A 15,426-nucleotide genomic window follows, 5' to 3' on the forward strand; every position below is an offset into this window, starting at 1 on the left:
GGCAAGGCAGCAGGTTTGGATGGTAATGCAGTGGAATTTATTAAAAAAGGGGGTGACTGTATGGTTGACTGGTTGGTAAGGTTATTTAATGTATGTATGTACTCATGGTGAGGTGCCTGAGGATTGGCGGAATGCGTGCATAGTGCCATTGTACAAAGGCAAAGGGGATAAGAGTGAGTGCTCAAATTACAGAGGTATAAGTTTGTTGAGTATTCCTGGCAAATTATATGGGAGGGTATTGATTGAGAGGGTGAAGGCATGTACAGAGCATCAGATTGGGGAAGAGCAGTGCGGTTTCAGAAGTGGTAGAGGATGTGTGGATCAGGTGTTTGCTTTGAAGAATGTATGTGAGAAATACTTAGAAAAGCAAATGGATTTGTATGTAGCATTTATGGATCTGGAGAAGGCATATGACAGAGTTGATAGAGATGCTCTGTGGAAGGTATTAAGAATATATGGTGTGGGAGGCAAGTTGTTAGAAGCAGTGAAAAGTTTTTATCGAGGATGTAAGGCATGTGTACGTGTAGGAAGAGAGGAAAGTGATTGGTTCTCAGTGAATGTAGGTTTGCGGCAGGGGTGTGTGATGTCTCCATGGTTGTTTAATTTGTTTATGGATGGGGCTGTTAGGGAGGTGAATGCAAGAGTTTTGGAAAGAGGGGCAAGTATGAAGTCTGTTGGGGATGAGAGAGCTTGGGAAGTGAGTCAGTTGTTGTTCGCTGATGATACAGCGCTGGTGGCTGATTCATGTGAGAAACTGCAGAAGCTGGTGACTGAGTTTGGTAAAGTGTGTGAAAGAAGAAAGTTAAGGTAAATGTGAATAAGAGCAAGGTTATTAGGTACAGTAGGGTTGTGGGTCAAGTCAATTGGGAGGTGAGTTTGAATGGAGAAAAACTGGAGGAAGTGAAGTGTTTTAGATATCTGGGAGTGGATCTGGCAGCGGATGGAAACACGGAAGCGGAAGTGGATCATAGGTTGGGGGAGGGGGCGAAAATTCTGGGCGCCTTGAAGAATGTGTGGAAGTCGAGAACATTATCTCGGAAAGCAAAAATGGGTATGTTTGAAGGAATAGTGGTTCCAACAATGTTGTATGGTTGCGAGGCGTGGACTATGGATAAAGTTGTGCGCAGGAGGATGGATGTGCTGGAAATGAGATGTTTGAGGACAATGTGTGGTGTGAGGTGGTTTGATCGAGTAAGTAACGTAAGGGTAAGAGAGATGTGTGGAAATAAAAAGAGCGTGGTTGAGAGAGCAGAGGAGGGTGTTTTGAAATGGTTTGGTCACATGGAGAGAATGAGTGAGGAAAGATTGACCAAGAGGATATATGTGTCGGAGGTGGAGGGAACGAGGAGAAGAGGGAGACCAAATTGGAGGTGGAAAGATGGAGTGAAAAAGATTTTGTGCGATCGGGCCTGAACATGCAGGAGGGTGAAAGGAGGGCAAGGAATAGAGTGAATTGGAGCGAAGTGGTATACCGGGGTTGACGTGCTGTCAGTGGATTGAATCAAGGCATGTGAAGCGTCGGGGGTAAACCATGGAAAGCTGTGTAGGTATGTATATTTGCGTGTGTGGACGTATGTATATACATGTGTATGGGGGTGGGTTGGGCCATTTCTTTCGTCTGTTTCCTTGCGCTACCTCGCAAACGCGGGAGACAGCGACAAAAAAAAAAAAAAAATCATATATATTATATAATATATATATATATATATATATATATATTATATTTTATTTATATTATTATACTTTGTCGCTGTCTCCCGCGTTTGCGAGGTAGCGCAAGGAAACAGACGAAAGAAATGGCCCAGCCCCCCCCCCCATACACATGTATATACATACGTCCACACACGCAAATATACATACCTACACAGCTTTCCATGGCTTACCCCAGACGCTTCACATGCCTTGATTCAATCCACTGACAGCACGTCAATCCCGGTATACCACATCGCTCCAATTCACTCTATTCCTTGCCCTCCTTTCACCCTCCTGCATGTTCAGGCCCCGATCACACAAAATCTTTTTCACTCCATCTTTCCACCTCCAATTTGGTCTCCCTCTTCTCCTCGTTCCCTCCACCTCCGACACATATATCCTCTTGGTCAATCTTTCCTCACTCATTCTCTCCATGTGCCCAAACCACTTCAAAACACCCTCTTCTGCTCTCTCAACCACGCTCTTTTTATTTCCACACATCTCTCTTACCCTTACGTTACTCACTCGATCAAACCACCTCACACCACACATTGTCCTCAAACATCTCATTTCCAGCACATCCATCCTCCTGCGCACAACTCTATCCATAGCCCACGCCTCGCAACCATACAACATTGTTGGAACCACTATTCCTTCAAACATACCCATTTTTGCTTTCCGAGATAATGTTCTCGACTTCCACACATTCTTCAAGGCGCCCAGAATTTTCGCCCCCTCCCCCACCCTATGATCCACTTCCGCTTCCATGTTTCCATCCGCTGCCAGATCCACTCCCAGATATCTAAAACACTTCACTTCCTCCAGTTTTTCTCCATTCAAACTCACCTCCCAATTGACTTGACCCACAACCCTACTGTACCTAATAACCTTGCTCTTATTCACATTTACTCTTAACTTTCTTCTTCCACACACTTTACCAAACTCAGTCACCAGCTTCTGCAGTTTCTCACATGAATCAGCCACCAGCGCTGTATCATCAGCGAACAACAACTGACTCACTTCCCAAGCTCTCTCATCCCCAACAGACTTCATACTTGCCCCTCTTTCCAAAACTCTTGCATTTACCTCCCTAACAACCCCATCCATAAACAAATTAAACAACCATGGAGACATCACACACCCCTGCCGCAAACCTACATTCACTGAGAACCAATCACTTTCCTCTCTTCCTACACGTACACATGCCTTACATCCTCGATATATAATATATATATATATATATATATATATATATACACACATGTACATATTCATACTTGCTTGCCTTCAATCCATTTCCGGTGCCACCCCACCCCACAAGAAATGGTACTGCTACCCCCTGCGTCAACAGGGTAGTGCCAGCAAAACAAACAAAAAAGGCCACAATCATTCACAATCAGTCTCTAACTGTCGTGTGTAATGCACCGAAACCACAGCTCCCTACCTACCTCCAGGCCCCACAGACCTTTCCATGGTTTACCCTAGACATTTCACATGCCATGGTTCAGCCCATTGACAACACATCGACCCCGGCATATCACATCGTTCCAATTCACTCTATTCCCTGCAAGCCTCTCGCTTTCCTGCATATTCAGGCCCTGATCGCTCAAAATCTTTTTCACTCCATCCTTCCCCCTCCAATTTGGTCTCCTGCTTCTCCTTGCTCCCTCCGCTTCCTTGTCAAACTTTCCTCACTCATTCTCTTCATATGTCCAAACCATTTCAACACACACTCTTCTGCTCCCTCAACCACACTCTTTTTAATACCACACATCTCTCTTACCCTTTCATTGCTAACTCAATCAAACCACTTAGTCCTCAAACATTTTATTTCCATGGTAGCATGGGGTATGCTAATGCGGTCAGGTTGTATACACTTTAATACTTTTGCAATCCTCACAATTCAAAATGGCATCAAGTGATAGAGGAGTTAAAATAAAGTGTGTGAACTGTATATTGTATTAAAAATGGCCCACAGGTTACATATGATTTAACATACTTTCAGCATTAATGGACACCCCCTCCCCTTGATTAGTCAATTAAACTGATGGTTTATTGAACATATATATATTTTTTTTACTTGCCGTTTCCTGCATTTGTTAGGTAGCACCAGAGAACAGAAGAGGAATGACATATTCCTACATATACAGTGTATACACATACATGCACTTACATATATACACATGTATGTATTCATACTTGCTCATCTTCATCCATTCCTGGCACCAACCCACCCCACAGGAAACAGCATTGCCATCCCCTTCATCAGTGAAGTAGTGCCATGAAACAGATGAAGAAAGGCTATATCTGCTCACGTCCATATACGAGCTGTCATGTGTAATGCATCGAAACCACAGCTCCCTATCCACATTCAGTCCCTACAGACCTCTCCATGGTTACCCCAGATGTTTCACATGCCCTGGTTCAGTCCATTGACAGCATGTTGACCCTGGTATACCACATCGTACCAATTCACTCTATTCTGTGCACGCCTTTCAATCTCATGCATATTCATGCCCTGATCGCTCAAAATCTTTTTCACTCCATCCCTCTGTCTCAAATTTGGTCCCCCCAATTCTGGAGCCCTCCACTTCTGACACAACCTTTCCTCACTCATTCTCACCATATGTCCAAACCATTTCAACACACCCTTTTCTGTTCTCTCAACCATACTATTTATATTTCCATTCATCTTTCTTCCCTTTTCATTATTCATTCGATCAAACCATCTCACACAATAAATTGTACTCAATCATTTCATTTCCAACACATCCACCATCCTCCGCACAACCCTATCTATAGTCCATACCTCGCAATCTTTTATTCGCATCCACATTTACTCTCAAATTTCTCCTTTCACACTCACCTAGTCAGGCATCAACTTTTTCAGCTTATATATATATATGAAATGAACATATGATATATGATAGCTATGAGGCCTTTTCATTGTCTGTTCTTGGCGCTGTCTTACAAACACAGGAAACAGTCATGAATACTAATCACTACACCACTTACAATCTCAACCCAAGTAGCAATTTATAATTAACTGAGTTTAATTTCCCAAGAAGTAATCTCCTAGGAAGCCATGCACTACTAGACTAGACTGATTTCACTGGAAATAATGGATACAAATCTGTGGGCAACAATTTTATTCTGAATTAGGTTAAGTGCTTTTTCTTCAACAGAATTTTTAACAAACTTAACAAATACTTTGCTTCAATTCTCAGACTGATATTATTTGTGCTTCTGCAGATAGAGTCTATTGGTAATTCTCTAATTCATCTGTACATTCTTAAAAGAATCTTGAATACTTCAAAGTCTCACATGCATCAACCACAACAGTCCAGGACTTGACACAATCCTGTAATCCTTAATAGCAAGTCCATGACTCAACACAATCCTCTAATCCTTCACTAATACTTAAGTATCACTACTTAGCATTTCCCACCTTTGGAGTGCACTACAGTAACTGTATTTCTGAATTCATGTGAGTGTGCTTTAGAGTAAGAAAATCAATCGGAGAAAGAATACTTTCCACGTATTCCCTGCGTGTTGTAGAAGGCGACTAAAAGGGAAGGGAGCGGGAGGGGCTGGAAATCCTCCCTTCTCGTTTTTTTTTTTTCTCCAAAAGAAGGGAGAGAGAAGGGGGCCAGGTGAGGATATTCCCTCAAAGGCCCAGTCCTCTGTTCTTACCGCTACCTCGCTATCGCGGGAAATGGCGAATAGTATGAAAGAAAGAAAAAGAATATTCTAATATACACTTTGTTTTTTCTTATTGCTTCTGAAAGTACCTAGAAAACTGCATAATTGATTATAGCAGTACTGGATTAATATCAAGTTATGGCAGCAATTCAGTTGATCCTTGAAGAGAGGATTAAAAGGACTTATCTTCGTCTCCATAGACGATTCTTTTCTTTGGTTGTAATTCCATCATTGTTACCATACATTCCAAAAAGCCATGAATTTTTTTCTACTTTCTTAATTGACTTTACCTTTTGTGTGTTTTCATAGGGATTCTTTTCTCTTATAATGTGTCAATATTTACGATGTAATTAGGTGATAAATGCTTTACTTTGTCTTTGGTAACAATGCAACCAATGTTGATCTCTTCATTAAATAAATGAAGTGATCTTTAACAGTTGAAAGATTAGAGACAGTAACTGAAATTCTTTTGAGAAACTCTATACTGCTCTGAATGCAGGAAAAAGTGAAGGTATATATAATGAGGGCATACGGTTGGCTACATGGATTTCATTATTTACACACTCACATTGTATTTGGCTATAAATTCCATATTTCAAAAATTCTTTAATATATTCTATGTTAAAAATCACATCCAAGCTAATTCAAAGATATTGAAAACATATATTGTGTTGTGTTATACCTACCATGAACTGCTTGAATAGTTTCATCCAAAGACTTCTGTGTGTTCTCACTCTTTCGGAGCCCTGCAGTAACTTCCAACTCAAAGCTTGGGCCATACAATGGAAAGAACTGGAAACACAAAACATTTCATGAAAATACATGTTACAAATAAAACAGCTAATCACATTGTTCTAACTTCATGAGCCAAAGGTATCATCATTTCAGTAATACAAGTAAGATGGCTTAAGCAAAATTTCAGTATGCCAAAATCAAAAAGTATATCTTACAGAAAGTGATGTCTACTCCTGTCCATCTTACTCAAGAACAATATTCACTAAAAATTCTCATTCATATATTGGGATCAAATTGCTTATAAACAATGTATAATGTCTCTCTCAACACAGTAAATCCCTTACTATATTCCACTTGTTCTTATGAATACAACAGGTAATCACACTAGGTCACAGACAAACAAAATGCAGCAAAAAGAGAACAAGCCACTTTTCAATCATAATTTCTATAATAACAGTAAGATGGCTTAAGCAGAATCTCAATACGCCAAGCTCTAAAAGTGTATTTCACAAAAAGTGATGTCCACTCCTGTTCGTCTTACTCAAGAACAACATTCACAAAAAATTCCCATTCATATATTCAGATCAAACTGCTTATAAGCCATGTATTGATGCATTGCAGGAAGAGTGCTGAGCAAATGAGCTGTAAGTGTTCAGTGTCATAGCTGTGGCAGTTGCACTGTGGGCACAAAGGATCTTGTGGAATACTCAAAAGGTGTGTGTGTGTCGGAGTGACAGATGGTACCCATAGCTCACATGAGAATGAGTAACTATCATACATCTGGGAGAGTAGTTTCTGATGGATGTCCCATATATATTTGAATATAAGCCATTCTCCACTGTAAGTCGCAAGGTGTTTTGGACCTGCCACTTTATAAATCTGAGAGAAGAGAACATGGAAACACCAGCATGCCATGGTTTTTGTTTGTATCTAATCCAGATGCATCAGTAAACAAACTCTAAAGTGAATATTATAGTGTATGCACTTGAATGTAACTAAAAATGAGCATTTCAATGTTTACAACAGAGTAACTTTATATATATCTATAAATATTTCTGGACATAATTTATCAAATATAGTACAGTATGCTGTTCTGTGTGATACTTGAATACATTCAAAATTATTATGTGGCAAATTATATGGGAGGGTATTGATTGAGAGGGTGAAGGCATGTACAGAGCATCAGATTGGGGAAGAGCAGTGTGGTTTCAGAAGTGGTAGAGGATGTGTGGATCAGGTGTTTGCTTTGAAGAATGTATGTGAGAAATACTTAGAAAAGCAAATGGATTTGTATGTAGCATTTATGGATCTGGAGAAGGCATATGATAGAGTTGATAGAGATGTTCTGTCGAAGGTACTAAGAATATATGGTGTGGGAGGCAAGTTGTTAGAAGCAGTGAAAAGTTTTTATCGAGGATGTAAGGCATGTGTACGTGTAGGAAGAGAGGAAAGTGATTGGTTCTCAGTGAATGTAGGTTTGCGGCAGGGGTGTGTGATGTCTCCACGGTTGTTTAATTTGTTTATGGATGGGGTTGTTATGGAGGTGAATGCAAGAGTTTTGGAAAGAGGGGCAAGTATGAAGTCTGCTGGGGATGAGAGAGCTTGGGAAGTGAGTCAGTTGTTGTTCGCTGACGATACAGCGCTGGTGGCTGATTCATGTGAGAAACTGCAGAAGCTGGTGACTGAGTTTGGTAAAGTGTGTGAAAGAAGAAAGTTAAGAGTAAATGTGAATAAGAGCAAGGTTATTAGGTACAGTAGGGTTGAGGGTCAAGTCAATTGGGAGGAAGTTTGAATGGAGAAAAACTGGAGGAAGTAAAGTGTTTTAGATATCTGGGAGTGGATCTGGCAGTGGATGGAACCATGGAAGCGGAAGTGAATCATAGGGTGGGGGAGGGGGCGAAAATCCTGGAAGCCTTGAAGAATGTGTGGAAGTCGAGAACATTATCTCCGGAAGCAAAAATGGGTATGTTTGAAGGAATAGTGGTTCCAACAATGTTGTATGGTTGCGAGGTGTGGGCTATGGATAGAGTTGTGCGCAGGAGGGTGGATGTGCTGGAAATGAGATGTTTGAGGACAATATGTGGTGTGAGGTGGTTTGATTGAGTAAGTAATGTAAGGGTAAAAGAGATGTGTGGAAATAAAAAGAGTATGGTTGAGAAAGCAGAAGAGGGTGTTTTGAAATGGTTTGGGCACATGGAGAGAATGAGTGAGGAAAGACTGACCAAGAGGATATATGTGTCGGAGATGGAGGGAACGAGAAGTGGGAGACCAAATTGGAGGTGGAAAGATGGAGTGAAAAAGATTTTGAGTGATCGGGGCCTGAACATGCAGGAGGGTGAAAGGCGGGCAAGGAATAGAGTGAATTGGAGCGATGTGGTATACCGGGGTCAACGTGCTGTCAATGGATTGAATCAGGGCATGTGAAGCGTCTGGGTTAAACCATGGAAAGTTCTGTGGGGCCTGGATGTGGAAAGGGAGCTGTGGTTTCGGGCATTATTGCATGACAGCTAGAGACTGAGTGTGAACGAATGGGGCCTTTGTTGTCTTTTCCTAGTGCTACCTCGCACACATGAGGGGGGAGAGGGATGTTATTCCATGTGTGGCGAGGTGGCGATGGGAATGAATAAAGGCAGACAGTGTGAATTGTGTGCTTGTGTATATATGTATGTGTCTGTGTGTGTATATATATGTGTACATTGAGATGTATGGGTATGTATATTTGCGTGTGTGGACGTGTATGTATATACATGTGTATGGGGGTGGGTTGGGCCATTTCTTTCGTCTGTTTCCTTGCGCTACCTCGCAAACGCGGGAGACAGCGACAAAGCAAAATAAATAAATAAATAAATAAATATGTGGCAAAATAAAGTGCTTCACTGGTATGAATCTATACTTTTTCAAACCACATTAGCATACATTAGCATATCAAATTTACTGTTAACATTGGTAGCTTTTCCATGTCACTCTCACACCTTTGATGCTTGACTCTTACTCATTTTGGGAAGGTCAAAATAGCATTTTACATGAGAAAATCTTCAAAACTTGTCTAAAGACTCAGCACAAAGGAGGAAAAGCAAGCAAGGAGAAACCATGTTTGCTTATATCATAGCTGGATGCATGGGCAGTTAACTCTGCAAACACTCCAGCATTTGCACTTGTATGTACACTAAATCCTTGAGCATTTTGGTGTTTTCTATGTTTACAATACAAAATACCTATTTATTAGTCTCTCATATTTCTGGACAAATTATTATGAATACAGCACAGTATGCTGTTCTGTGTGAAACTTTGATAAATCAAAAACTATAATCATATGGCAAAATAAAACACTAACCACACAGTACAAATAGGTAATCAAACAACCACACACACACAAGTATAAGCTAGAGGACAGGAAGACATCTTGAAAAATCAAATTTTACCTCATGTTCTGGAATCTCAGCACTGAGTGGGCTACTGACAAGAGTAGAGGTGAGCACCGTCCACAGTTTGGCCGCATTCACTTTGTCATAGCCTCCTGAAACATTACAAACATAAAAATATGAGAAAAAAAAATATCCACTAGGTCACACAAAATGCAGCAAAAAGAGAACAAGCCACTTTTTGCCAATTTTCAATATGAGTTAAACAGTAACCTAAAACTTACTGATTAATCAGTCAATTGTAGATTACTTAGCTTATCAATGCAATTTCTTAAGCCAATGAATATATTTTTCTATATGAATACGAAAAAAATATAGCTGAGTTAGACTTTGTGCAAAAGAAAGTATTCTGTTGCATTATATTCTGTATGAGAAGTTCATATCACTTTCCTATCAAGCAAAATACAAGTAAACTATAACTTGATACATGAAGGCCTGTTTGATGCTAATTTTGTACAAATATTTCCTGACTTGTTCTCCCAAACTTCCCACACTATAGAAGCATTCCTTTTATCGATCAGCTCTTCTCTAAAAATCTTTGGCTCTAACACCCTCATTCATCACATATCCACCATTCCAATTCCATGTTTCCTTTTTAAATGATCAGTCTTCGTCACATGCAATAAAATATCCTCTGGTGTTACTGAACTCTGCCTTTACATGAGTAATCTGCACACAGAAAGTTATCTTTGGTGAGGTTGTATCATTGTTAATAGACAAAAATGAGTACAATTTCATCACTTAACTCCACACCCCAAAGAAGCTCATCATTTCCCTGTTCCTAAACGTAGTACTGCCTTGAAGCTGTCAATGCCCTGTAAAAGCTTAGCTTTATAAAACTTCAATCAAATTACTATCCTCCTGAGCAACTTTCAAAAAGGGAAGTGTATGGAATAGAAATATGTCAAGAAAAGAAAAGTATTACAATTCTATATCCAAGCGTAAGCATAAACTAACCTCCACCCAGAAAAAGAGTGGGTGTGTTGATGTTACAAATCTGCAAAACACAAGACTGGAAGGCTTCAGAAGTTAGATTTGCTCCTCCTATAGGGTCCCCACTAATTGCATCAGCCCCACACTGGCAAACAACTGCATCTGGGACATATACTTCACATAGTTTATAAAGTATGCTGGAAAGAGAAATGAGGAACTTCAAAACCAAAATGTAAATAGCCAGTAAGATATTAGCATAGATACAATTAACTAAATATTCTAAAGGAGTAGAAATGTACATCATCTTTCTATCTTGCAGACACTACATTATTTCTTTTCCATGCACATTTGCTTCTCCAGCGTTAGCAAGTTACCATTGGGAACAAGCAACAGCATCACTTGCACACATCCACTCTTCACCTGTCAAGTATAATGTACTGAAACCTTAGCCTATCATCCACATTCAAACACCACACACTCTTTCATCGTTTACCTTAATCAGTTCACATTAACCCATGTACTAAGCCAAACCAATTCATTTTACTGCATGAATGCCTCTTATCCTTTTGAATGTTCAGGCCCTGGAACCCTGAAGCCTCTTTCACCCCATCCTTCTATTCATTTGGTCTCCACCTCCACCTTGCTCCCTCCAATGCTGGCATGGATTCCATGAGTCGGTCTTTCTTCACTCATCCTCTCTGTACGTCCAAACCATTTCAGCACATCCTGGTTACTCTCTCAATGTCTTTTTTACATTAAATAATATATATGAAGTGTTTGTACTACACAGAAGCCTAAACATATGGTATTAGAGATGCTTAAAATTATAATTCTTACTTTGTAAAACTCAGTAAGCTTTGCATGGATTCACTATCTTTAGCCTTTTTTTCGGCATACATCTACTATGCAATGTCAGGGAAGAATATGTGGTGTGAAAATCTTAAAGATCTTTAATGGTTTTTCATAAAAATTATAATAATATATATATATCAATTTAACAACTCTGCCGTATGCAAAATTTATGGAAACATTAATATAGCAAATCACAATGTTAATACTAAAACCACTAGTTCTTACAGTCTCATGGGTTAAAACTGTCCAGCAGTATGGTTTCTGAATCGATGTATACTGTATTTCACAACTTACCTTTTAAACAAGTAAAGAAACTGCTTGTTATTTATCCCTGCTTTGTAGGGAACATTAAAACAACAATATCTGCCTTTTCCTAAGCCAATATCCTTCTCTTCACCAGTGCCTGGAAAGAAGCCTGCCTCCAGTTGATGAAATGACAGCGTAATCACTTTTGGGCTGAACAGAAAAGCATTTTCCACACCATCTCCTGGAATCATTTAATATGCTAATATTTGTGTCTTATTCACAAAAAATTTAGAAATACAAAATTATCCACACATATGAAAAGAAAAAATTGAACTTGGGAATGAGAAGGGATCAAAGTAAACCATTGATTAGACTGAGGAGTTTGTCTCTGGAAACAGTCGTAATGCTCTGGTTCTGATACATTATATATGACAGCCTAAGAGTAGATGTGCACAGAGGAGGATTGTGTTAGTTTGTTCTTGGCACTGTCCTACTCAAGTGAAAATTAATCATGTGAAGCATGGACAAGTCTGCCAGCAACAGGTAACTAAGAAATCGACATGTGTTGATGTATAAGCCACATGCAGTCATTACTTACAATAAATTTAAACCTTTTAGCACATATTTCCAGCACGTCTTTTTTATATATATTCTTTGTGACTGCTGAAATAAGCACTGTCCATTTTTACTACATCTCAAGGCTTTATGATGAGGTTGGATTAAACCTTAAAATGATGACGACTACAGTAAACCCTCAATTTAACAGACTAATCGGGGGGAGGGGTTGTCCATTAATAGCGAGTCTGTTAAATCGAGAATGTAACCTACAGGCCATTCTTTAATACAATATACAGTCCACATACTTTCTTTTAAATCCTCTATCACTTGATGCCATTTTGAATTGTAAGGACAGCAAAATTATTTCATAAAGTCACAATTCTCTGTATACAACCTGACCGCATGGTAGCTTGAGGCAGTCTGAGACCAAAACAAAGCGAGTATATCCTACACTACCAAAAACAAGTGCGATCTGAAATCCTCATGGTGTGGCATTTGAGATTTTTGAATTTCTTTAATTCATTATCTGCTCAGTTCGTTAAATCCGAAATCCGTTATATCGGGGTTCATTAAAACGAGGATTTACTGTATATTGCTTTTATGCCTGCCTTGCTCCCACTTCCTGTTCTATTCTGTTGTGTATTTCTGGGAAAATTCTTATGCACCAGATAAGTGACAGGAGAACCCTGGGCAACAAGAATCTGACAGAGGTCATGGGATTCCAGAGGCAGAGAAATTTCATGGTAAAGGCCTGGGTGACTGATAAGTGTGTTCAAGAGTATTAATTTGTCATCTCCCTAAAAGCTAAACATTCCTCACTTGCATGCTTTCAAATATATAAACCCATTCATATATTCTCCAAAACTGATGTTTCTTACTTCAGCTAATATTTCAGCAAAAAAGGAAGAACAGCAAAAACAATTAAGACCAAAGAACTGCAAACAAAGATTAATACATATATATTCATCAAATGATAACTAACCATGATGAATATCCAGATCTATGTATAGAATCTTGTCAAACTTAGTATGTAGATGTCGCACGGCTAAAACTATGTCATTCACATAACAAAATCCCGAAGCAGAATCTCTGTAAAAAATGATAAAATTGAATTGAATTTCTTACAACTGAACTACTGGTTACTTCGTTTAAGCAAACAAAAAATAAATTCAGTAACTGCAAAAGTGTGTTGAGAGACATTTAAGGCATTCATGCAAAATGATGGAATGAAACATACTTCTAAAGTGATTTCTTCATTCCTAAATGAATATCACTGAAACTCTAAGGTTAAATACGTCCTTCAAACAACCTGAAATATTTCAATTTTGAGGGTTGGAAAGGAAAAGTCAATGAGATATATATGGTTTAAAGTCAGAAAGCCAAAACTCCTTATAATTACATCTAAAAGTTACAAAGGTGCAGTAACACACACACACACAGAAAAACAACCATACAAAAAAACAGGTAAATAATCAAAGAACTATTTACCTCTGAGCATGATGCCAACCTCCACACCAGTTAATGGCAATTTTGGCTTGGTATGATGTGAGGGCACGAGCCGCAGTAAGAGATGCTCCAGCCACACGACAAACTATTGTCCACAGGTTGTCTATAACTGGACAATCGAATCCTGCAAGAAAATGTCTATATATAAATACAAACATGAAGAACACATAAATTTTTTATTCTTTTATATGCAGTTGCTTTTACTGCCAAGCAAGTTTGTACAGACCAATTCTCTAGCAGTCATCTATAATGGACTAAACTAGAGCCCGCTATCTACTTCCAAGCCCAAATAACAGAACACTTCCCCCATATACCAAACTGATCTGATTCATCCTATCCTAGACATCTTTATTTTACTCAATGTTCAGGCCTAAATAACCCAAAGCCGCGTTCACTCCACCTCCTCTGTTTCCCCACTTCCCTATCCTTGTTTCATTTCTAACATGTAAATTCCCTTTGTCAGTCATTCTTTCTTTGTCCTCTTCATTTCAGTACAGTTCTCTCAGTGGGAATGCACTTACATTAATACCAAATCTCTCTCTTTATCATTAATTACACAATCAACCAGCTTCACATCAAATACTGTGCCCAGAGATTTAATTTCCTTGTCCACCCTACCCTGTACTTTTGGAATCAAGGTCCAAGACTTGCATCTATACAAAACTCTTAGCACTATCATAAGTTCAAATATACCCATCTTTCCCCTAACAGACAATGACCTCCCTTTCCACACACTCCTCAATGCACCAAGGACCTCTGATCCCTCTCCCACCCTATGTCTCACTGCAGCCTCCATGGTTCCCCCTACTGTCATGTCTATCCCTTGGTACATAAAGCACTCAAGTTACCTCTAGATCCTGCACATTCAAACTTCCTACCACACCATCCAATCTCATTACCTGACTTTTCTTAACATTCACGTTCAACTCCCTGCTTTCACTTCCTCATCCCACCACTCATCACCATTCACTCTTTGCTCATAGCCCACCTTCTACATCACATACGTAATCCACAACTCCCCTAAATACCTTCCACTCCCTTTGTCTCATCTACTTTAAGGCCATGCCACTCTTCACTCAATTTCTCATAACATCTCTACAAACATCTCTTTTTCCAAGCCCACTCACTTTTGCAACTTTTTTTCACACATTTTCAGTCAATCTCGCACTTTTCTTATTCTTCTGACACTATTCACCTCCCTATGAACCATTTTTAAATACTTGATTAGTTCAAAAATAACACAATGGTGAGCACACCTAGTAAAAGCTGATTTTCACATATCAGATGATAATATCCCATTCAATGCATAGGTCACTTTGTTCTATTTCATGTTCACTGCAGAAGGGGTATATATTCCTCAAACTAGTCAGTCTATGTGGAGGTGTCAAGGAAGCTTGTACATGATATGTGCCCTCATGTAATAATTTGTGATGTGACATTCACATAAAGTGATGAAAACACTTTGTAAACACATTTGCTTGTGACAAAAACTTCCATAAATACCAAGCATCTCATTACGTTCACCTGACAGTAACACTAATGTACCTCGAATGCCTTGCAGCTGACAAGCATAACTTTAAGGTTGAATAGCACCCAAAAACTAAGCTTCACCAGGTTAAGCTGTACATAACTTTACTCAGAAAATTATATCCCATTCAATGATAATAAACTTATGGAAATCAATCATAATAAACTTAAGGAAATATTTTTTCTAAAATATCTGAGAACATCCCACACATAGTATACAGTATTAAGACTGTTGCAGTAAAGTAAGAATACA

At 39.1% G+C, this 15,426-nt stretch overlaps 1 protein-coding gene across 7 annotated transcripts in view; it reads right to left on the reverse strand.

Moving 5' to 3' along the window:
- Positions 1 to 15,426, reverse strand: part of LOC139763100 (histone deacetylase 8-like) — a 48,072-nt gene that overhangs the window by 3,977 nt on the left and 28,669 nt on the right. For 6 of the 7 annotated variants that reach the window (XM_071688743.1, XM_071688739.1, XM_071688740.1 and 3 more), the window contains 6 exons: positions 13,629 to 13,770; positions 13,123 to 13,229; positions 11,631 to 11,823; positions 10,509 to 10,681; positions 9,552 to 9,646; positions 6,081 to 6,186 (listed from right to left, as the gene is read on the reverse strand). In XM_071688743.1, the coding sequence (XP_071544844.1) occupies positions 6,081 to 6,186; positions 9,552 to 9,646; positions 10,509 to 10,681; positions 11,631 to 11,823; positions 13,123 to 13,229; positions 13,629 to 13,770 (816 nt within the window). Of the gene's footprint in view, positions 1 to 4,809; positions 5,396 to 6,080; positions 6,187 to 9,551; positions 9,647 to 10,508; positions 10,682 to 11,630; positions 11,824 to 13,122; positions 13,230 to 13,628; positions 13,771 to 15,426 lie in introns of those variants that run through there. The other variant, XM_071688745.1, reaches the window with a different exon arrangement.

Source organism: Panulirus ornatus, chromosome 46 (assembly GCF_036320965.1).
Source record: "Panulirus ornatus isolate Po-2019 chromosome 46, ASM3632096v1, whole genome shotgun sequence".
Classification (NCBI taxonomy): Eukaryota; Metazoa; Arthropoda; class Malacostraca; order Decapoda; family Palinuridae; genus Panulirus; species Panulirus ornatus.